Source organism: Simochromis diagramma, unplaced genomic scaffold (assembly GCF_900408965.1).
Source record: "Simochromis diagramma unplaced genomic scaffold, fSimDia1.1 OVJJ01000176.1, whole genome shotgun sequence".
NCBI lineage: Eukaryota > Metazoa > Chordata > Actinopteri > Cichliformes > Cichlidae > Simochromis > Simochromis diagramma.
This window is the reverse complement of record NW_024386892.1, coordinates 3,739,774-3,762,600: the sequence shown is the minus strand read 5'-3', so window position 1 is coordinate 3,762,600 and position 22,827 is coordinate 3,739,774. Positions and strand designations below refer to the sequence as shown.

The window sequence follows — 22,827 nt, the reverse complement described above, 5'->3', positions numbered from 1 at the left end:
CCAACCTTCTCCGCGTGGAAATTCCCGCTCCGGAGTGGGACCCGCCCCTGAGGGAGGTGAAATGGTTTGTTTTCATGGCTGAAGGTGCTGATGAGCGTCAGCGTGAGGTGACCGCCGGCATCGTCCAAAAAAACCCTCTGGTCCGAGTCCAGGTCCTGAATCACGGAGCGACTTTGAGCCGTTTGTGTCCGTGTGGGAAAAAGAAACGTCTGCGGTGTTATTGTTGGCCTGTGTGTGTGTGTGTGTGTGTGTGTGTGTGTGTGTGTGTGTGTGTGTGTGTGTGTGTGTGTGTGTGTGTGTGCTGCAGGATGTAACGTGGCTGCTCTGACATTTATTTTATCGTCGACTTCTATTTGTCCTGTGTTTAGTTTATATTTCGGGATTTCATCCAAATTTAAACATCGCCTTCCTGAATTTGTCAGAGCCGCCCGAGAGGCTCGCTTTCAGCAACGTCCATGAAACACAGGCAGGTGTGCACAGCCTCACCTGTGTCAGCTGGAGACTCTCCGTGATGTCACAGCATCCTGACCCCCGAGAGCAGCGAACTCCTGTTTCTGACTCGATGTCACATTCAGCTTGGGTGGAGTCGCGTCCGTTTGTTGTGCGACACAGAGCTGAGCTGTCAAACATCTGGCTGATGATTCGGGGCTGAAGCTTGACAGTAAACTGGGTTATCGCAGCGTTAAATCGTCCTGTAAATCCTTCGGTCATAATCACAGCCGAGTACTCCTCATTCGGCGTCTTCTGCTCCGCCTGCTGGGCAACCGAGGCTCACTGGCGTTCCACGACTGCGGGCACGCTGGGCTCAGTTTCCTCTCCGGGACAGGAATCGCCTCACCTGCACAGTTTCATGGGTGAACTGGCCAGAAACAGAGAAAGGAAAGAGCCCAGGATGATCCATATCAATTCTTTAATTAGAGCATCAAATCCGTAAAACCTCAAATTTGGAGTCAGATATGATTTAAAAAGCACCAAATCATCACGATCATAAAGCTTCAAGCCTCAGATTTAGTTTGAAAATGATTCGAAATCATCAACAAAGATTCTCTGATCAGCAGCTCAAGCCCACAGTCTGAAGTCAAACTGCAAAAGTGACTAAAGTGCTCCAACGCCAGTTTCTCAGGTCCCACTTGCAGCGCCCCCTGGTGGGCGGACCCCGCCATCTCTTTTTAAAAGCTGCTCATCAACCAAAACTAAAGCAAATATAGAAACTTATACGGCAGAAATGCCCAAAGTGCTCCAGAGTACAGCGTGTGTAATGTCCTCAGATCTCCTGTCTGTCGCTTGGCGATCGCGGACGTTTCAAGCCATGATCTGTAAATCTGTGACGTTTCCAATTGGAGGGATATAAACTCAGGACACCAGCGCAGCTGCAGCGGGAAGCAATAAATAGATGATAAAACAGAAAGTGTCCGTTTGAAAGCGTTCAGCTGTGTCTGCAGCTGTTCACACACGGCGGCCTGACGCGGTTCACGGTTTCTGGTTTCTGCGGGTTCTTTAAAAAAAAACCTCACTCCTGTTTTTGTTGTCGTTTCAGCCGAAACCCACGAAGGGTCGTATGAGGATCCACTGCCTGGAAAACGTGGACAAGGCTCTGCAGTTCCTGAAGGAGCAGAGGGTTCACCTGGAGAACATGGGCTCCCATGACATCGTCGACGGAAACCATCGCCTCACTTTAGGCCTGATCTGGACCATCATCCTCCGCTTCCAGGTAACAGGCAGCTGAGCAAGTTTGCATCCCAACACCAGACTGGGTCATCACCTGCTAGTTTCTGTGACGCTGTCAGGTGTGTCTCTTTTTTTGGTGCCATTTTGCATCCCAAAACACGTCATTACAGTCATCCCTAACACTAAAGATATCCACTGTGACCGAAGTAGAGAAGCTGGTGTTTTCCATGGGGGACAAACGACACCGTTTACGTCCGTCTGTGATTTTGTGTCCTCAAAACTTTTCAGTTTTCAATTGTGAGACAGAAAAAGTCTTATGTGCCATTTTGCATCCCTAAAATAATGAAGCACTTCCTCTGTTGAACCTTTCACATCGATGCTGTTTTGCATCCCGTAGGATTTCATCCAAAGACTATTTTGCATCCCATAATACACCGAGTATATTCTCACTCGCACACACGTTGAACCAGTTATTGACACGAGATGCAAAATGGCAAATCTGACACCTTTAATATTACAGTTTATTTCACATAGAAGTGAACGTTATGTTGCTATGAAAGCACTGCTACACTGGAAACTAATCCCTTAACATGATTATGAAGTAGTGAGTTTAAAAATCGGCATATTTTGCTGCAAACTGACGAGTTGAAGTGAAGTTGGTGGTAAAATGTTCACTTCATCCGTCACAAACCAGGCGGCTGTTTGTTAGCTTCAGACTCGTTAAACACAATCAGGTGAAATCCAAAGCCCGGCTCTTCCTGTGACGTGGTTTTACTGTATGCTGACGGTCGATGTCACTGGGACAGTGAACAGTTGGGTGAAAAGGATTTAGCTTTTATAAGCTGTGAGGATTAAAAAACGATGGTTTAAAATTCTGCGGTGGAGGAGCGAGTGCAGACCGATAGCAGGACCACAGTTGGTTTCATATACGCATCAGCTGTGCTCGAATCATTCGAGCTGTCGGACTCAAACTGATGGACGTCCATCAATGAAAGTGAGATGGTTACGTCTGTAGGCTCGTGTGTCTTTGTAAGGACACACTGAGGTTTTCAGGAAATTGGGGGACGTTTTGGAAAATGAGGACGTTTCTGGTTTGCAGAGATGTTGTTCAGCACATTTGGCGTACTTTGTCTCATCTTTAAAAAGCTGTGAGAGTCCTCGGAGTCGGTTTAACCCTAAAGCTGACTGCTTCTTTAAACTGTGCGCCTCAGATCCAGGACATCAGCGTGGAGACGGAGGACAACAAGGAGAAGAAGTCGGCCAAAGACGCTCTGCTGCTCTGGTGTCAGATGAAGACGGCAGGGTGAGTCCTTCGGTTCCTCTCCTGAAAGTTTCTTATACGACTCTGCGCGGACTGTGATTGGCTGTGGGTCCAGGGAGGCGGGTCGAGGGGGGGCTGTCGCAGCTCACTTTCAGCACGTTGATGTCATTACTCTGACATGGTTAGATGGATTTATGGTGATTTCTTCTTTGCAGATATCCTAACGTCAACATCCACAACTTCACCACCAGCTGGAGGGACGGGATGGCCTTCAACGCCCTCATCCACAAACACAGGTAGGGCTCAGCCTGCTGCAGGTGCTGCGCAGGGTCGAGAGAAACCCGGCACACGCTTCTCCGAGTGGAGAAATCTGACGTTTGATGGAAACGCTGGCTTCTGCTTAATCGCATTTTTAAAAAACAGATTAAAATGATTTTTAGAGGAACTCTCTCCACGAAGACGAACACTCCAACACCACAGCAGGAGCTCGTGGGAGCTTTTACCGCGGCGTCCTTCAGAGCTCATTAAGATTTAAAACCTTCCTTTCTTTAGTTTATTAGGTGTGATGTACGCAGGCTTCTACAAAACTTTCACTTGTGGACAAACTTGTATTTCTTTAAACATCTAATCCTGATGGAGGGAAGGCGGAAACATAAAGAATAAAGTTCCGTTAGTCACAAAAAGAGATGAGACGAAAACATCCTGATGAAAAAGGAAGGCAGCGTCTCGTTAACAGTACCGAGGTCCGGTCAGACGCAGCGTCCTGTTCTGACTGCTTCAGACAACCCATCACCCACTTCTGAGTGCCTCCCTCTCCTCCAGGCTGATGTTGGATGCTGGGACCTTTGCATTGCCGAGACAGGCTGAAACTTTTCATCTGCACAGCATCTTACAATGTTGTGTTTGCAGCCATTCCCCACTTCTGTGAATGGTACTCATAAATCATGACGATTTGCATATCAATGATCATAAACTGACCTCACAGCCCGTTCTGTCCTTAGTTCCTCAGGTTCACGCGTTGCTTCTCACATGCAGTTTATCAACACCAAGATGGCAACAGCAAAAAAATCTGAGCTTCCTAATTCATCCAGACACCTCGAGCTAATGTGGTGAACTCTGACAGGGATCATTTTAGCCTGCGTGCCATCAGCGTGTGACGATGTCTGCGAGTAGAGCTGGAATCACGTCACCTTTTGACCTTTCTCCTTCTGTTTCCGGTCTGCAGACCCGACCTGATCGACTTCGATAAGCTGAAGAAATCAAACGCTCACTACAACCTGCAGAATGCCTTCAACCTGGCCGAGCAGCACCTGGGCCTCACCAAGCTGCTGGACCCCGAGGGTAAGCCACGGCGCACGCACGCACACACACACACACACACACACACACACACACACACACACACACACACACACACACACACACACACACACACGACATGTTAAATCTGTGCTCTTCATGCTCGTGTGCAGACATCAGTGTGGACCACCCTGATGAGAAGTCCATCATCACCTACGTGGTCACCTACTACCACTACTTCTCCAAGATGAAGGCGCTGAAGGTGGAGGGCAAGAGAATTGGGAAGGTGACGACGACTTTAAAGAACAAAGAAACAAAATGTCTCGTTAAACACTTTCTTTCCTGAAATATACCAGACGTTAAGCTCACGTTGGTTTTTTCCTTTCAGGTTCTGGACAACGCCATCGAGACGGAGAAGATGATCGAGAAGTACGAGTCTCTGGCGTCTGACCTGCTGGAGTGGATCGAACAGACCATCATCATCCTCAACAACAGGAAGTTCGCCAACTCTCTGGTGGGAGTCCAGCAGCAACTGCAGGCCTTCAACACCTACCGCACCGTGGAGAAGCCCCCAAAGTCAGTATCTGCTTTTAATGCGAGACATCACCATGGAAACAGACGAGAAGCGTTTTTAATTAATTTAGACAGGAAGTGGTAACAACGACAAGCGGCGCACTTAATGTGCCGGATGGTTGTGCTCTGATCACACAGCAGCGAACTCTTTGTAGAGGAATCTCCACCTGCACATCCAGGCAGGTGGAGATTAAGATGAATAGACACTCAAAGGTGGAGCGAGACAGAATTACAGAGATGAGGAGAGACTAAAGACAGGCCTGGAGATGATGGAGAGATTGGGCGGAGCCATCAGTGCAGCGCAGACAGTTAGACGTGCTTCAGGTGTGTGTGTGTGTGTGTGTGTGTGTGTGTAACCACGACACACAAACAGGAAGCAGTGCACAGCTGCTTTAAAGGAGATGAAACAATATGAAACAAACCTGACGTTTAATAGTTTTCCTGGAACGAGTCGCACATCTGAGAGCAAAGCAAAAACACTCGCCGTTCCTCCCGTTACACTGAGCCGACAGCAGCGGCGAAGACTCCTCTGCAGGGTTCAGACGGCTGAGTTTGTGCTGCTGTGTTTCAGGTTCACAGAGAAGGGAAACCTGGAGGTCCTTCTGTTCACCATCCAGAGCAAGATGAGGGCGAACAACCAGAAGGTCTACACCCCCCGAGAGGGCAAACTCATCTCCGACATCAACAAGGTACCCGGCCGCCCCGCCTCCAGCTCTGTGTCGGAGCTCAAGAATGGAGCCTTTAAACCTTTATTTTACATTAATCTGCCCTGAGAGGTGAAGCGAGCTGATTGGACGGTTTAGAGTCACGCCTGGATGTGTCGACCTGGCTTTGAGTCCAAACCTGTAAAGGTTCAGAACTGCTCGGCTCCAGATGTTCAGACAGATGTAAAGACCTGCTCCTGTGTGCGTTTGTTTTAGGCGTGGGAGCGTCTGGAGAAGGCGGAGCACGAACGGGAGCTGGCTCTGAGGACGGAGCTGATTCGTCAGGAGAAACTGGAGCAACTCGCCCGACGCTTCGACCGCAAAGCTGCCATGAGGGAGACGTGGCTGAGCGAGAACCAGAGGCTGGTCTCACAGGTACGCTCGGCTCCACCCGGGTCACCTTTGATCGAAACCTTTTATAGGAATCATTTTAATTGATCTTTATGTCCTCTCATCACCTCCATGTTTCCTTTCCTCTTTTCCTTCCCTTTCCGTGTATCCTTTCTTATCTTCATCTTCTTCTTGTTTCCTATATCCTTATTATTTTCTTTCCTCTCTCCTCTTTGTCCCCATTCCCTTCCTCATCTCCTTTTTTCTTTCCCACTCCCTTCCTCTCCTTCATCCTTATTCCCTCCCCTGTCCCCTCCTCATGTTGTTTCCTCTGTGTCTTCCTCGTTTCCTCTCTCCTCTCCTCGTTTCCTTTCCTCTGTCGTCCCTCAGGATAACTTTGGATTCGACCTTCAGGCCGTGGAAGCTGCTACTAAGAAACACGAAGCCATAGAAACGGACATCGCTGCGTACGAGGAGCGAGTTCAGGTGAGTCCGTCACCTGCTCGTCTCGTCTGACGTCCCGTATTGATTGGTTTAGGCGGAGGTCACAGGTGACGGAGTGAAAGCTTAGAAAGTCATTCTCCTCCTTCTCATCTCCTCCTTATCACCGGTGTAGGCGGTGGTTGCCGTGGCAAAGGAGCTGGAGGCGGAGAGTTACCATGACATCAAACGCATCACAGCTAGGAAGGACAACGTGATCCGGCTGTGGGAGTATCTGCTGGAGCTGCTGAAGGCCCGCAGGCAGCGGCTGGAGATGAACCTGGGCCTGCAGAGAGTCTTCCAGGAGATGCTCTACATCATGGACTGGATGGACGAGATGAAGGTACGGAGGGACGGCCGCCATCTTTTATCAGTGGCTTTGTCTTCCTGATTGGTCGTTCTTATTTCTTTACTCTTCCTCTGAGGACACGTGTTTGTGCTCTGCTGCTGGTTTAACCTCCGCCCCTGTGCTCTCCACCTCCAGATGCTGCTGCTGTCTCAGGATTACGGGAAGCACCTGCTGGGCGTGGAGGACCTGCTGCAGAAGCACGCCCTGGTGGAGGCGGACATCAGCATCCAGGCCGACCGAGTCCGAAACGTCAACCGCAACGCTCAGAAGTTTGCCAGCGACACCGAGGGTGCGACACGCAGACTTTACCCGCTTAGCTCCAGCTGTTTGTTCTCCAGTAACACCTCCATCTCACCTCCTGCTCCTCCTCCTCAGATTACAAGCCGTGTGACCCTCAGATCATCAAGGACCGAGTCGCTCACCTCGAGTTCTGCTACCAGGAGCTGAACCAGCTGGCGGCTGAGCGGCGAGCGCGCCTCGAGGAGTCCCGCCGCCTGTGGAAGTTCTTCTGGGAAATGGCTGAAGAGGTGATCAGTTGTTGTTGTTATTTTATTTGTAGTAAATCGGTGGTTTGAGCTCCTGCTCTGAGGAGGTGTGACTGAAGCGTGGGTGTGTGTGGGGTCTGTAGGAGGGGTGGATCAGGGAGAAGGAGCAGATCCTCTCCTCCGAGGATTATGGGAAGGACCTCACGGGCTCGCTGCGACTGCTGAGCCAGCACAAAGCCTTCGAAGACGAGATGACCGGCCGCGCCGCCCACCTGCAGCAGACCATCAAACAGGGCGAGGAGCTGGTGGCCGACAACCACTTTGGAGCCGACAAGATAAAAGAGCGAATCAAGGACATCCAGGTACGACGCACCTGTGCCGCGGTCACACACGACACGATTGAATCCCCGCCTGTTCCTAACGCCTTCCCTCCAACCTCCCGCAGGAACAGTGGGCGGCTCTGGAGCATCTCTCCGCTGTCCGTAAGGCCCGCCTGCAGGAAGCCTGCAACCAGCACCAGTTCCAGGTGAAAACCTTCTCCCAGTGTCAGAAACCAGCGACTGAACTCGCCTGGCACAGGAAGGTAAATGTGCTGTTTGTTTTTCCGTCTGCAGGCTGATGCGGACGACATCGACACGTGGATGCTGGACGTGCTGCGGATCGTCTCCAGCGTCGACGTCGGCCACGACGAGTTCTCCACTCAGGCTCTGGTGAAGAAGCACAAGGACGTGGCCGAGGAGATCGGCAGCTACCGGCCCGTCATCGACGCTCTGCATGAGCAGTCGCGGACGCTGCCGCCCGAGAAGGCCAACTCCGAGGAGGTGACGGACGCAGCAAAGCTTCAAACCAGGTAAAGCTTCAAAATCCCAGAACGCACCTCGCTGACGGTTTGTGTGCTCGCAGGTTCAGAGCCGGCTGGCGGGCATCGAGGAGCGCTACAAGGAGGTGGCCGAGCTGACGCGGCTCCGGAAACAGGCGCTGCAGGACGCTCTGGCGCTCTACAAGATGATGAGCGAAGCCGACGCCTGCGAGGTGTGGATCGACGAGAAGGAGCAGTGGCTCAACAGCATGGACATCCCCGAGAAACTGGAGGACCTGGAGGTCGTCCAGCACCGGTAAGAACCGGCCCGCCATTGGATCGTCGAAGAATAACGGAAAATATCAGATTTCCATGCAAACGCACGCCGTGCCCACCCTGTCCGGGTTACGCCCACAGTCAGCGCGCTCGTTTAACGGCTCAGTTACGGGGTGTTTTACTGCTCCATCAAATATTCTGCCCTCTCCTCCCAGCAGGGCCAGAAATAATGTTCCAGCAGTGGAAGCTGTGGGAACAGACCAGTAAACTGTTATTTACACCAGACACAGGTTCTTCAGAGTGTGTGTGTGTGTGTGTGTGTGTGTGTGTGTGTGTGTGTGGTTACATGGTTCGTTCACAGCAGCCTTCTTCTCAGGTTTTCAGCTGCTTGTCTCTGTTTTGTTCGACCACAAAACGTCACATGGATCCGATCCCAGATGCTGGTTAAGTGTGTGTGTGTGTGTGTGTGTGTTTAACTGCACTTGTGAGGACCAGGCTCAGACTCCAGCAGGTTCCCTGCATCGTTAAACTCACTGAGAGTTTTGGGGAGGTTCGTTTGGTCTTCGGGGTCGGGCACGAGGTGGCACACACCCTGGACCGGTCACCATTAGTCAGCAGGTTGAATTACAGCGACAGACACACCTGTGTTATAAAAGCAGTCAAACCCATCGCACGCCCCCATGAAAAAAACTTTTTGAATGAACCGGAGTCTGATTAAAACTGGAGTTTTACGGTCTCAGGTTTAATTTGATCTCTGCAGCAGGAATAAAAACACGGAGCTGTAAATGGGAACAGGTCCACCTCAGAAACTCTTTTCTTTGGCATTAACTGTCATTGTTTGAGTGTTTCTAAGCTTTTCATGGCCAGATTCAGCCGCTCAAACCTTTGGTGTAAAATCCGACTTTGATACGTTGTTGGGAGAGTTAAAGCAGCCCGCCTGCTCACACCTGTGACCTCTCATCCTGGTTCTCCTGATCGGCCGTTAGGACAAAGAAAACTGTCCTGCAGCTGTTTGTTGTTTGCAATATGGATTCACAGGGTTTCCATCTTTTTGAAATATTCATGCTGATGATCCTCGTGACGTCCGACTAACCGTCTCTGTTCAGGTTCGAGAGTTTGGAGCCGGAGATGAACAGCCAGGCGTCCCGGGTTGCCGTGGTAAACCAGGTTGCCAGGCAGCTGATCCACAGTGGACATCCCAGCGAGAAGGAGATCAAAGCCCAGCAGGACAAACTCAACACCAGGTAATCAAACTGGGATTATCAGGAATCTGATGACAGCACGGCGATTAGACTCGTGAAGGAAGCGAGATTAAAAACGACAAAGAAACCGATCTTAGACTGAAGAAGATGGCGGAGAGGAACGCGAGCACGTCGGTCAGCTGAGAAACTTTTAGTCACAGTGAAAACTTTATTTAGCAGCTGATCAGAGACGAGTCAGGAAGTGAAGCTGGACTGAGGTTAAAAAGAGGCTTAAATGTATTTTTACCTCTCTTTAAATGACAAATAATCAGTCAGAGCTTTGATTGAACCAGAGCGGTCCGTGTATCCAGCAGGTATGCATCTGGATACGTTTGTGATGTTTGGCTGAAAACATGAAAGCATTTCTCTAAACTTTTCTTATTTCACTTTGATATGAAATATTTATAAAGCAACACCAGCTTTGCTCCGTCTCAGTGGAAAAACTTCCAGACACTCCTGGATCCTGGTCGGCTTCAAAGCTGTTTCTTCCTAACACAACCCCGCAGTTATTAAAGTCTGTTCATGTCAATAAAGACACTTTAAAGATATACTGGTAATTATTTTAGGTTATTTAATAGGAAAGAATGTTTTACTCATAAATATTCATTGATTAGGTGTAATTATGTCTCTCAGCATTAAAAATACATGTTGCTCCGCCATATTGAATACAGAGACGGAGACGTCTAATCAGTTTATGTGTGTGGTTACAGACCGGCTACTTACGCAGTACCGCCGATATGGACACAATTAATCATGTGACCCTGCCCTCACAGAGGGCCGGCTAAACATCAGCTAGTTATAAGCTAGCATCTGTGAGCTAATGTTAGCCTCGAGTATCCTAAAAATGACACTTTTCCTCTGATAAATAGTTTGGCTACATTCTCACATCATATGAACACTTAATCAGTTAAAGTCTAGGAGTCCAACAATGTTAGCTTCACTTCAGAGAAAGGTTTACCAATGCTGGCTAGCAGCGGCTAGCAGCAACTAACAGAAGCTAACAGCAACAAAAACAGCAGCGCTAACTGACAGAAAGTTCAGCAGCTCACCTCAGTATCCCTGTCATCAGTCTGAAATAAGCTTCCCTGACTTGTTTCAGACTCCTTTGAAGCTTCTACAGCGTCCTCCAGAGGGAGCAGATTTGGATAGAGTGCTAACTGGAGTCATACTTATATGTGAGATTAATGAAGTCTGAGTAACTGAATCAGATTTTTAAAACTACACTAAAGATCAATGCTGGTTGGATCTAAAGCTGGAAGCAACAGAATATCTCGTAATTTTTGGTTTACATTTGTAATCGTAGAATAAAGAAAGCTTTAATGTTGGTTTATATTCAACATTAAACGTAAAACAAATGTTGGCGCTAAACCAGAGTTAAGCTGTTATTAAAACTGAGAATGTAAATAAAACGAGTTTAAATGACATCAAAGTAAAATTGATAATAAGTGAGCTGCAGGGTTGATCGGATTAACCGGCATCAAACGCATCAAACCGTTCCTGAGCAGGTAAATCGAATCAGAGTTGACGGTGTTTCTGTGTCCAGGTGGAGTCAGTTCAGAGATCTGGTGGATCAGAAGAAGGAAAGCCTGAACTCGGCTCTGGGAGTCCAGAACTACCACCTGGAGTGCAACGAGACCAAGTCCTGGATCAAAGAGAAGACCAAGGTACCAACAGAGCCAAATTACCAAAACCGGCGAACGACGAGAGGCGTGATTTTTACACGAACCACTCTGTGGTGCCTGATCGATCTTTTTGCCCCCCGTCTGTGTGCAGGTGATCGAGTCGACCCAGGAGCTGGGGAACGACCTGGCCGGCGTCATGGCTCTGCAGAGGAAGCTGACGGGGATGGAGCGCGACCTCGTGGCCATCCAGGACAAGCTGAGCGACCTGGGAAAGGAGGCGGAGCGTTTGGGCTCCGAACACCCGGAACAGTCCGAGGCCATCAAAGGGCGTCTGGCTGAGATCACCGGCGTCTGGGACGAGATGAAAGTAGGCTTTTCTCCTCGTGTCTGTATATAACTACCAAACGGAGAATTTGGTGCCGCTAATCATCTCCTGGCTGTTTTCAGGACACCCTGAAGAACCGGGAGGAGTCTCTGGGCGAAGCCAGCAAGCTGCAGCAGTTCCTGCGCGACCTTGACGACTTCCAGTCGTGGCTGTCGCGGACGCAGACGGTCATCGCCTCCGAGGACATGCCCAACACGCTGGCCGAGGCCGAGAAGCTGCTGGCCCAGCACGAGGGCATCAAGAACGAGATACGCAACTATGAGGAGGACTACCAGAAGATGAGGGACATGGGTGAGATGGTGACGCAGGGCCAGACGGACGCGCAGTACATGTTCCTGCGACAGCGGCTGCAGGCGCTGGACACCGGCTGGAACGAGCTGCACAAGATGTGGGAGAACCGGCAGAACCTGCTGTCCCAGTCTCACGCTTACCAGCTGTTCCTCCGGGACACCAAGCAGGCCGAGGCCTTCCTCAACAACCAGGTGAGCTCGCCGTTCCATCTCACCTGTGCTCCGCGGTGTAGAATCTGAAACCTCAGTTACCATGGATACCAGACTACAGGAAATGGTTCAGAGGGTCATGTGATGTGAGCACAGAGTGAACCGCCGTCGCATTAATGATGCTCACCGTCTCCAATCTGCGACCTGGCGTTGGTCGAGGCCACCGTCACATGAATTTGGCCCAGATCTCTCCCTCTGTACTCCCTCCCAGCACGGACCCCAAGTGCATGCTGGGACAGAATCCAGCTTCTTTCTTTCTTTGCATAACTTTTACCCAAATAAAAACCTTTAGCTGGAAACTGTGAGTCAGAGGTATCAAATAAAGACGCCTCAGTCTCTGAGCTTCACACAGTCAGAGCTCAAACGTCCCGCAGAGGATGTCAAAGGTCAAGTAGCTGCTCAGCTGAGAGACCCGTCACTCTCGTCTCTCAGCGTGAGCATGGCACTCGCTGTGCAATCAGAGGCCTCGGCCTGCGTCACAGTCCAGGATTCAAAGAATCATCAGCTGTGATTTCGAACACTTCCAATTAGAAACGTTTCTGGTCGTGCGGCTGTTTTCTCAGGTCACACGCTGCCACCTGCTGGTGAAAAGCCTCCATTACAGCCACGTGTTTACCCTCAGCGTGTGATCTACAGCAACTCATTTCTGTCCGCTTCAGCTCACTCACACGTTTTCAAGCGAACATGTTATGTTTCTTGTACCAGTTACACAGAACATTAATTAATAAAAACTCCAGAACAAATGGTAATGTCTCTGTGTTTGGTCTTCTCCTCCGCTGGCAAAATGGTGGAAATCCTGATGATGATGATGAAGGCTGTGCTTAGCCAGGCTGCTCATTAGTTAGCGGAGATGGGAGGATTACATCAGACGAATTAAAGCTTAAGCTGGAGCCTGGTGGCTGTAGCTCAGGCGGAGATCATCTCAGTGTAACAACCTCAGCCTGCTTCCTTCACTTTAACGTAGAAGTTCGATGGTTTTGAGATTGTTCTTACATTTCATTCTGAAACAACCCCTTTAAGATGACTTTGTTTTGATTGGCTGCCCCTCGAGCAGGCTTGAAAAAGCCCCACCCCTCTCTATGACATCATCCAGATGCTAGTTTTTAACGACTCCTCTGCGTTCCTCCACCAGGAGTACGTCCTGGCTCATACAGAGATGCCCACCACCCTGGAGGGCGCCGAGGCTGCTATCAAGAAGCAGGAGGACTTCATGACCACCATGGACGCCAACGAGGAGAAGATCGGCGCCGTGGTCGACACCGGCCGCCGCCTGGTCGCTGACGACAACATCAACGCCGAGCGCATCCAGGAGAAGGTGGACTCCATCGACCAGAGGTGACCAAGAGTCTGTCAGTGTGTGAGAAATCGATCCGGGAAGGGAGGGAGGATCATTTGATGATTTCCTGTTTACGATACATGTGACGATGTTAAAGGGAAACGTGAGCTTTACAAACTTTAACCTTCCTGCAGAAAAACGAAACAAAATAACTTTTGTTCTGCAGACACAAGAAGAACCGAGCGGCTGCCAGCGACCTGCTGACGAGGCTGAAGGACAACAGAGACCTGCAGAAGTTCCTGCAGGACTGCCAGGAGGTAAAGCGCCGCCATTCAAAACACACGAAACATCCAGAGTGCGGAGGGCTTAGCCTCTGCTTCAGCTGCTGCTGGTGTCTGAGCTCGTTTGCCGGCTGTGTGTCCTCAGCTGTCCCTGTGGATCAACGAGAAGATGCTGACGGCTCAGGACATGTCGTACGACGAGGCCAGGAACCTCCACAGCAAGTGGCTGAAGCACCAGGCCTTCATGGCTGAACTGCAGTCCAACAAGGAGTGGCTGGACAAGATCAACAAGGTGAGCAGGGAGGAGGCGGAGTCAGACCGAGGAGGGAATCGGTGGACTGAAGTACGCAGCACAGATGAGCCCAGCAGCTGTTAGAGTACGAGAGCAGCCGGTCGGTGCTGGGTGACATCACTGAGAGCAAAAGCATCATTTTCAGTTGGCAGCATAAACGTCACACATCCTCGTATATCAGCACAAATATGTAAAAGAGTCCCTGTGACATCGCCTGTTTTAAAGCTGCCGTGTTTCTAAGCTGTCATCCCTGAACTCAGGAGCGTTGTCCAGTCCAGACCAACCGCTCGGCTCAAGGTGTAGACGCGACGTTGTTTTCTGCTCTGACAATTGGTTGAAACCTCCTGTGCCGCAGGACGGGCAGACGCTGATGGCAGAGAAACCAGACACGGAGGCCATGGTGAAGGAGAAGCTGGCGTCCCTGCAGACGATGTGGGACGAGCTGGAGTCGACCACGCAGACCAAAGCCAAGTGTCTGTTCGACGCCAACAAGGCCGAGCTGTTCACGCAGAGCTGCGCCGACCTCGACAAGTGGCTGGGCGGGCTGGAGGCGCAGCTGCAGTCGGACGACTACGGCAAAGACCTCACTTCGGTCAACATCCTGCTCAAGAAGCAGCAGGTGAGGAGGAGGTTTCCTTTCAGTGTGAACTATAAACTGTATATCTGCACGATGTTGGCTAAAAACACTTTATTGACTCTATCAGCTGTCGGAGGGTTTCCCTGTAAACTGGCATTGGCAGTGATGCATGAAGGAGGAGAAACCTGGACCTTTGATTTCCTGCTAACAGCAGGGCGGGTTGGCCCCCCCCCCCCTTCTTTAGGCACGCCCCTGACTCATGTTATTCTGCACAGAAACAGCTTTTTTCATAATCAGATAATTATTGATTGATTGATCCGAAGCTCGTCGTTACTGCGAGTCCTCCATCGCCATGCTTTCTAAGCAGCTTTTGCATAATTCAGCCTCACACTCGCTCCTCTTACATAATCTTTCACTGGAGTGTCGAGCCCACGCTGAGAGCGCGGACAGCCGTGTTTGTGGGGACCTCGCCGTTTTTCCACTGATGATGGTTTTAAAGGTGGAGGTCCTCGATGGTGCCGACGATGGTTTTATTAATGTAAGAGTAACAGGGAGGTCCTCACAGAGATGGTAAAACAGGAGCGTGTGTGTGGTGTTGGAGGGAGATCATTAGCAGAGTGTTTGATCTGTCAAACAGAGAGAGAGGAAAACAAACCTCCTCCTCCTCCTCCTCCTCGTCTTCCTCGCTGCTCTAATTTTAGTTCAGGCTGTCCTGTTTCTGCTGCAGACGTTCGTTGTGTTTGTCAGTCGCTTCTCGGACGTCAGGAGATTTTTTTTATTTTACATTTTTGACAATACTGAAGGAAAATAAGACGAGGCCTCAGAACCAGTTTTTAAAATTATATTCTTTAAATTTATAATTTTTTTAACACTGTTTGGTTCTTCAGTGAGCAACACTGTTTTTAATTTAAAGTATTTATATTTAATATTGTCTTTTTTATACATGAATTCTATTTTTAATGCAAACGTTATGATTGGATTTATTTCTCTATTTTTGACTGTTTTGTATTTTTACTCATTAACTGAGTTTTGAGCTTCTCTTATTTATTTTATTTATTTTTGTTTATGGTTTCTTTTTGCTGCTTATATAGTATTTTATTTTTAAAATGTTGATTTTATTTCGTTTTTAGGTCTTTGTTGCATTTTTTAATATTTTGATTTTTTGGTGGATATTTCTCGCTTTGTATTTGCTCCTCATCAGAATATTTTCTGAAGGTATTTTATTAAATTATTTCATTTTCCTCGTTAAAGCAAAAAGATGCAAATAAAGCAACATCGTGCCGACGATTGAACCGAATATCAGAAAAACTTTCAGCTCTGTTGAAACAAACTGTTTGTCTTAGACGTCATTCACATATTTTCTGGGGGGGGTTGCGCTCGTGTCTGTGGCTGCAGCGGCGTCTTCTCCCCGTCTCACCTGTAAACTGTTCTCCTGCAGATCCTGGAGAGCCAGGTGGATGTACGTCAGAAGGAGGTGGAGGAGCTGCAGAAACAGTCACAGGCCCTCAGCCAGGAAGGGAAAGGCTCCGAGGAGGTGGATGGACAGAGAGTCACCGTGGAGAGGAAGTTCCAGACGCTCCAGGAACCACTGAAGAAGAGGAGAGACCACCTCATGGCCTCCCGGGAGATCCACCAGTTCAACCGAGACGTGGAGGACGAGATCGTAAGTTTTTAATGTAACGACCTCTGAAGGTGAAAATCATCTGGGCCCAACAAAAAGTTAGTAAAATACAAAATTAATGGATTAATTTGTATTATATTGTGTGAAACATTAAAAGTAAACGAATTTGGAGATGAATGAAAATGAATCAAAGAAAAACTTCAGCAAAAAAAGTCATAATGCATGAAATGGAAAATTAAAGAAAATATCCTTTAAATACTACAACAACACAAAAAAGTACATAAATAATTTATGTAATTTTTAATGTGATTTTGCTCCTTTAACGATGACACACATGTTTTAATAACATGAACACAAACGTCGTCTCCACGTTTCTCAGAAACGACTTCTGTTAAAAGTCGTTTCTCAGAAACGACTTTTGACAGAAGTCGTTTCTTAGAAGGAACCAGAAGTAAAAGCGTCAGAGAGGAAGTCGCAGCAGCTGCGGTCACACTGATGTGGGAATAACAGGTGGTGTGTGTGTGTGTGTGTGTGTGTGTGTGTGTGTGTAGCTGTGGGTGGAGGAGAGGATGCCTCTGGCCACTTCAACCGACCACGGACACAACCTGCAGACGGTCCAGCTCCTGATCAAGAAGAACCAGGTACGCCTCACCTTTACCTGCAAACTGCACGTTTTTCACACTGATGGTTTTTATTTCTAAGCACTTCCTGTTTGGGATTTTTACAATATTTCAATATAAAAGCAGTAAGCCTCATATAATCCTCTCTGTGACCTTTGACCTTCACAGACCTTGCAGAAGGAGATCCAGGGCCACCAGCCTCGCTATGACGACATCTTCGAGCGCAGCCAACACGTCCTGCGCGAGGACAGCCCGACGACCGAGCTGATCCGCCAGCGGCTCGCCGACCTGCAGTCGCTGTGGGAGCAAATCAAGAAGGAGACGGAGAAGCGCCACACCCGCCTCAGCGAGGCCCACGAGGCGCAGCAGTACTACTTTGACGCCGCCGAGGCCGAGGCCTGGATGAGCGAGCAGGAGCTGTACATGATGTCAGAGGAGAAGGCCAAGGTGAGGGGAGGAGCCGTGGGGGGGTGTGGAGAAGACGGACGCTTTCAAACTAACAGAGCTCCGACACGTGAGATCCGGCTGTGTGATGGAAACCTGAGTCAGGTTTTAGTGCACTGGCACCTCAGTACATCCTCTTACCAAACAGAGTCAGCTTTGGAGGTGGATGTGTTCAGATTTTCAGAATAAAAGCATCTCTAAGGACAACATTTTCCCCGATTCTTTTCCTGCAGTTCTCTCTGACTGCCCTGCAGCAGCCCTGTGTTGCATTCAGGCACAGTGTGTTTGACCCGGTCCTCTTGGCTTTAGAGAGCAGCGTTGGATATCTCTGAGCAGGAAAAAAGACGTTAATGAAAATCTTACAGCCACTTAATCTCATTGGTTGTATGTTTGTTGAGGCTTTCCTTGTATGTCTCTCTGGGTGTCTGTTCTGTTTCAACTGTTAGATGTTTTGAAGGCCAGATTACTGAGTTAAGTTTGGTGATCAAACTGTGGGAGCGTCTCACCTGCTGATCAGAATTCCACTGTGCATCAAAACTGGAGCTCAGACTTCTCAGACGCTCCGTTTTCTTCTGTTGGAGCACTTTTAGCATCTTTATCCGACCAATAATATGGCTGCTGTGGGGTTATTGTGCTAACACGGTCCAGACCAGGACTAGCAGACAGCTAGCGGCTACAGCCGCCTGTCAGTCAAAGAGGCCACGCCCCTAATAATGCAAGTTTTAAGCCTAAATATAACTTAACCAGGTGAGTTATGAAGCAGTTGTTATATTTGTCTCTGACTCCTGAAATGAACCCCAGAGAAACTGTTAACGTGTCTCCTCCAGTACAGAAAACCTGTCCTCTGCATATAGACACTCTTATTCTACTTCCTGTCTTTTACTTCCTTTTAATCTTTAATCTGTGACAAAAGTTGAATCTAGTTTTTATGAAGGGGGGAAATGACCCACAGAGAACAGAGTGTGTGTCAGGCTGTGAACATGTTTGGGAGTCTACGGGGTCAGACTCACTGCTGCAGCCTCTAGTGGACGTTGGAGGAACTGCAGCTTTTAACCTTTTAACTTTGCTGTAAAATATCTTTAAACAGCTTCATGCTTTTCTCAAACACTCCTCGACTCTTTGAACCATCTCGAGGAAACATCCTGCACGATTTAAATAAAGACGATGTTACAGAGAGTCGGCCGGTCCGTGTTTCTGTCCTCATGGCTAAAAACTTCCTCTTTCTTGGTTTTCGGGCACCTCCCGTTTCCCCTCTTTGCTTTTGTGTTGGTATCAGACTGTTTCTGCTGCTCAGCTCACTCTAAAAACTCTGGAGGCAGGTGATGTTTTCACTTTGGTTTTTCTGTGGCGTGAGTCTCAGGTGAACTCTGCAGGTGAGGGGAAACTGTCAGAGCTGTTTAACAGTCCCGACTCTTCTCAGCTTTCCTTCCACTGCCTTCACTTTTCTGTTCCTCAGCATCTCCTCTCCTTTCTCACTTCTTGTTTCTGATTCTTTAATTTAGTTTCTTTTTGAATCATGTTGGAAAGTCCAGAGAAATCTGAGCTTTTGCTTTTGCTAAAATCAGCCTGTGTGCATCTATAGGACGAGCAGAGTTCGGTGGCCATGCTGAAGAAGCATCAGATCCTGGAGCAGGCGGTGGAGGACTACGCCGACACCGTCCACCAGCTGTCCAGCACCAGCCGGGGCCTGGTGGCTGCCGGGCACCCCGACAGGTGAGGTCGTTTTCCTGCTTTGTCACAGAGAGGAATGAACTTGGCGAATAATGAGGATTTAAAATCTGTCCTGCAGCGAGCGCATCGGCATGCGTCAGTCTCAGGTGGACAAGCTGTACGCCGGCCTGAAGGATCTGTCCGAGGAGCGCCGCGGGAAGCTGGACGAGCGTTTCCGCCTCTTCCAGCTCAACCGGGAGGTGGACGACCTCGAGCAGTGGATCGCCGAGAGGGAGGTGGTGGCCGGATCGCACGAGCTGGGACAGGACTACGAGCACGTCACCGTGAGTTACTCGATCAGCCGCCTCCTCGCGCCGTGCAGGCGCCTCTGTGGTTCTCATGGAAGCATAAAAAACCCGACGTGTCCATATAAAAACGAGTGAAAACAGGACGTCACAAAGACTTTAAGGCAGCACGTCGTTTGTGAGCGTGCCCATTTCTATTTCCTCTCCTGTTGCAGATGCTGCAGGAGCGTTTCAGAGAATTCGCCCGCGACACGGGCAACATCGGCCAGGAGCGCGTGGACGGCGTCAACAAGCTGGCGGACGAGCTGATCAACACCGGCCACGGCGACGCCGCCACCATCGCGGAGTGGAAGGACGGCCTGAACGAGGCCTGGGCCGACCTGCTGGAGCTCATCGACACACGGACGCAGATCCTCGCCGCCTCCTACGAGCTCCACAAATTCTACCACGACGCCAAGGAGATCCTCAACCGCATCCTGGACAAACACAAGAAGCTGCCGGAGGAGCTGGGCCGAGACCAGAACACGGTGGAGACCCTGCAGAGGATGCACACCACCTTCGAACACGACATCCAGGCGCTGGGAACGCAGGTGAATATTTCTCGTCTCCCGCCGAGCCTGGATCTGTCCGAGCTCTCGTCCCGTTAAACGAGGTCGTCCTGATTATCTTCAGTCTGCCTCTCGCTGAACGATCAGAAACTCATAAACTGATATTGTCCAATGAGAAATGAAGGCAGTGACGTTATTTAGAGCATGCTGATGGAGACTGTCGTGGCTCTGATGCTGTAGCTTCATGTTCAGTTTTTCCTCCCTCGTGTGTTTTTAAGCTGTTCCGTATGCTGAAACGTTTCCGTGCTGCTTCCCTCGCAGGTGCGGCAGCTTCAGGAGGACGCCGTTCGCCTGCAGTCGGCGTACGCCGGAGACAAAGCCGACGACATCCAGAAGCGAGAAGGAGAGGTGAGCCTCGGTGTCGGGCAGCAGAGGTGCAGAGAAACCACATCGGTTCACTCTCGCCCTGATCTTCCTCCTCCTCTTACTGACCAATGAGCTGGACGCAGCGCTGATGTCGTGACGTCACTTTAAAAGGCTGTTTGCCTCGCGCATGCTGCACTGCTGCCGCACTAACACCGCACTCTTCCTGCGCAGCTCAGCCGCTTTGTCACATGAATAAGTTTAGCTCTCTGAGACACTCGGACACGAGCTGGAGTCACAGATCGAGAGGTGAAGGGAACGTTGGAACTCACAGAAACATCTTAGGATGTTACAGGGCATGGTCAAAATCCTGGGAACACACTTCCAGCTTGGTGTTATTCCCATAATGAGGAAAAATCGTTTACAACCAGAGTTCAGGTTTAAGCGTCAGAGGTGAACGGGAGCGTGGTCGCTGCCGTGCGCGGCGTGCAGAATCGTGCACGGCTCACCGCTCTCCATTAAAATGCAAGTTTAATATCTGATTGCTCCGCCCACTTTTCCAAAACGGAGAAACTGGCGTTGCAGTTTGAGGTGAGGATCGTTTTTGGACTCATAAATTTCATGCTTTTAATCACTTTTTATGCGAGTGTGCAGCAGTGTAACAAACAGAGTCCAGATGTGCAGTTTTAACACGTTTCGCTCAGATCAGCGTCTTTGTGTGAAGGTTACTGTTCACGACGCGCGTGTTCCTACAGTCACGGCTGCGTGCGCCCGTCGAGCTCGACACGAAGCCTCATTTTCATATCAACTGTTTTTACTCTTTGCACTCGGAGCTCGCTGTAGAAACGTGTAAGCGTGACTCCATCTTTGCCCGTCAGCTGAGGTTACAGGCGAGGAACAGGCAGTCTCGTCACCTCCAGCTCTCACGTGTCCTCAAACGGCTCAGCGTCACGTTTCTGTAAATCTGGACAGTTTAATTAAACGTTGGCGAAAAACCTTCAAATGAGGATTTGACTCCAGAGAGGAGGCGACGTGCTGGGCTGAAAGAGAAGCAGCTGAGCAGCTCGCACACCTCGTGGCTCCGCCTCTTTTTGTTTGGCGGTCCGGTGCTTTGCCAAACAGGGATTTGCAACGTTCCCGTGTGTTTTTCATGTGTAAGATCTTTATGTTGGTAAACAGGGTTTACAAAGAGGTTCAATGTAACATTTTAAAATTACACATAACTCTGTTATTGTAATCACATTCTAACAATCCAGCTTTTTGTGCACTTCAAATATGTTTGCAGAACTCTGGTGATTTTTGTTGCATTATGTGCATTATCCTCTTGGCCAGATCGCTCTGAAAGAAGACATTTTAAATGTCAACGAGACTTTTCACCTGGATAAATAAAGGATACGTAAACGTCACTGCCTTGTGACAGGTTGTTTGAGGCTTATGAGAGATACATTGTTTCATAGACCAACAAGTTATTTATAGCAGTTTAAATGCGAGGAATCATTTCTTCGCACTGGCATTAGTATTTTTACGGGGGTGTGGTGCCGATACGGCGTCACTATTTGTGCTTTGTAAACACGATGTCGCTCTGTAACCTTTAACATAGTAAAAGGATCCTAAACAGGCCGACCTGCTGTCGGCGTTCCTTCATTGTTAGGAGAATGAATGATGGCGCTGTAGTGCTGAAACTCTTACCCGTCCCTGCTTCCGATTGGTCAGATGCCGACTGGCTGTCATGTGACCTTTGAGCCCACTGGGATAAGTGAAGCCAGGTGAGCAGAATCCCGGACTTGTCGTCAGTTCGGCTCTCGGGTTTCGGATTCGCCGCGATGAAGAGCAACGTCACGCTCCAATAAAGTGGAGCCGTGCTTCGTGCGAGCTGCTGGGTTTGCTCCGTATTCGTGTCAGTCCCGCCCTGCTGGAGCTGGACTGTTGATGCTGAGCACTGAGTGTTTTTGATGGCGTTGTGTTTTGACCATTCCCTGTATGTCCGTTTCCTCCCTGACCGCCCAGAGGAGAAAGGGAGAGGTGAGACTCTGTTTACCACAAACGTCGGCTTTGCATCAGTCTTCATTTTGGCTGCAGTTTTAGGCTTCCTTTCCTCCAGTCTGACTAAAATGTTGATGAGCCGCAGTAACATTTTAGTCCTTCCCATGCAGCTTAGTGTTTCCCGCAAACGCTCCGAACATTTGTTCTTTGTCTCCGCTCGCCTGGGCCGCAGAGGGGGTTAAAACAAGCGCTGCTCGTAGTTTGAGTCTGCTGACTCGGCAGAGACAGAAGACGACAGGCTGACAGTTTTGGCCTCCAGCGAAGCTTCTTTCAAACTCTTTTTAAATAGTTTCAGTCTTCCTGCACCTTTAGCTACCAGAGCGTTCAGCTTGCAGTCCTCCGCAGCCACGACTCCGTCAGCTGACGAGTCGCAGAGTCAGAGGGGTTATTCTGAAGCGATGCCGGTCAGCCGGGCTGTTCGGCTTTGTAAGCATTCACCCCGAACAACCCGCCTCCTCAAACGCAGTAAAAACATCTGCAGCCTGGATTCATCGAAAAATGTTACAAATACAACACAAACTGAAAGATGTGTGAGAAGCTTAAAAGACAAAATCTAATAAAAACTCCCAAATAATTCGATCAGTTTGATGGACTTTAATGTGCAGATTCACATAAACGCACGTTTCTGCAGAAAGTCACCAGTTAGTAACAAACAGTGAAATCTTTAACATTAGTAATATGTGAGGTACATTTAAAGACAGCTCAGCAGTTAGTGTGAAAGCAATGTTTTCGTTCTTACAGCAGCTTTGAATGATTCACAGTTCAAAATAATCCTTCTTTATCTGATCCCCCCCCAGGTCATCCCATCTGAAACTGCTTTAGCTCCTCCCACTTT

The 22,827-nt window shown here is 49.3% G+C and overlaps 1 protein-coding gene across 3 annotated transcripts in view; it reads left to right on the top strand.

Moving 5' to 3' along the window:
* Positions 1 to 22,827, top strand: part of LOC120734885 (spectrin beta chain, non-erythrocytic 1) — a 97,900-nt gene that overhangs the window by 62,787 nt on the left and 12,286 nt on the right. For 2 of the 3 annotated variants that reach the window (XM_040033988.1, XM_040033987.1), the window contains 31 exons: positions 1,538 to 1,711; positions 2,880 to 2,971; positions 3,145 to 3,225; positions 4,155 to 4,270; positions 4,402 to 4,514; positions 4,617 to 4,804; positions 5,373 to 5,490; positions 5,722 to 5,880; positions 6,226 to 6,321; positions 6,452 to 6,658; positions 6,800 to 6,953; positions 7,040 to 7,191; positions 7,293 to 7,511; positions 7,595 to 7,675; positions 7,764 to 7,970; positions 8,053 to 8,264; positions 9,331 to 9,468; positions 11,009 to 11,129; positions 11,239 to 11,454; positions 11,535 to 11,954; positions 13,105 to 13,307; positions 13,475 to 13,565; positions 13,675 to 13,821; positions 14,177 to 14,440; positions 15,837 to 16,061; positions 16,571 to 16,660; positions 16,808 to 17,086; positions 18,666 to 18,796; positions 18,873 to 19,077; positions 19,254 to 19,628; positions 19,908 to 19,994. In XM_040033988.1, coding sequence (XP_039889922.1) covers positions 1,538 to 1,711; positions 2,880 to 2,971; positions 3,145 to 3,225; positions 4,155 to 4,270; positions 4,402 to 4,514; positions 4,617 to 4,804; positions 5,373 to 5,490; positions 5,722 to 5,880; positions 6,226 to 6,321; positions 6,452 to 6,658; positions 6,800 to 6,953; positions 7,040 to 7,191; positions 7,293 to 7,511; positions 7,595 to 7,675; positions 7,764 to 7,970; positions 8,053 to 8,264; positions 9,331 to 9,468; positions 11,009 to 11,129; positions 11,239 to 11,454; positions 11,535 to 11,954; positions 13,105 to 13,307; positions 13,475 to 13,565; positions 13,675 to 13,821; positions 14,177 to 14,440; positions 15,837 to 16,061; positions 16,571 to 16,660; positions 16,808 to 17,086; positions 18,666 to 18,796; positions 18,873 to 19,077; positions 19,254 to 19,628; positions 19,908 to 19,994 — 5,361 coding nt within the window. Of the gene's footprint in view, positions 1 to 1,537; positions 1,712 to 2,879; positions 2,972 to 3,144; positions 3,226 to 4,154; positions 4,271 to 4,401; positions 4,515 to 4,616; positions 4,805 to 5,372; positions 5,491 to 5,721; positions 5,881 to 6,225; positions 6,322 to 6,451; positions 6,659 to 6,799; positions 6,954 to 7,039; positions 7,192 to 7,292; positions 7,512 to 7,594; positions 7,676 to 7,763; positions 7,971 to 8,052; positions 8,265 to 9,330; positions 9,469 to 11,008; positions 11,130 to 11,238; positions 11,455 to 11,534; positions 11,955 to 13,104; positions 13,308 to 13,474; positions 13,566 to 13,674; positions 13,822 to 14,176; positions 14,441 to 15,836; positions 16,062 to 16,570; positions 16,661 to 16,807; positions 17,087 to 18,665; positions 18,797 to 18,872; positions 19,078 to 19,253; positions 19,629 to 19,907; positions 19,995 to 21,956; positions 22,487 to 22,827 lie in introns of those variants that run through there. The other variant, XM_040033989.1, reaches the window with a different exon arrangement.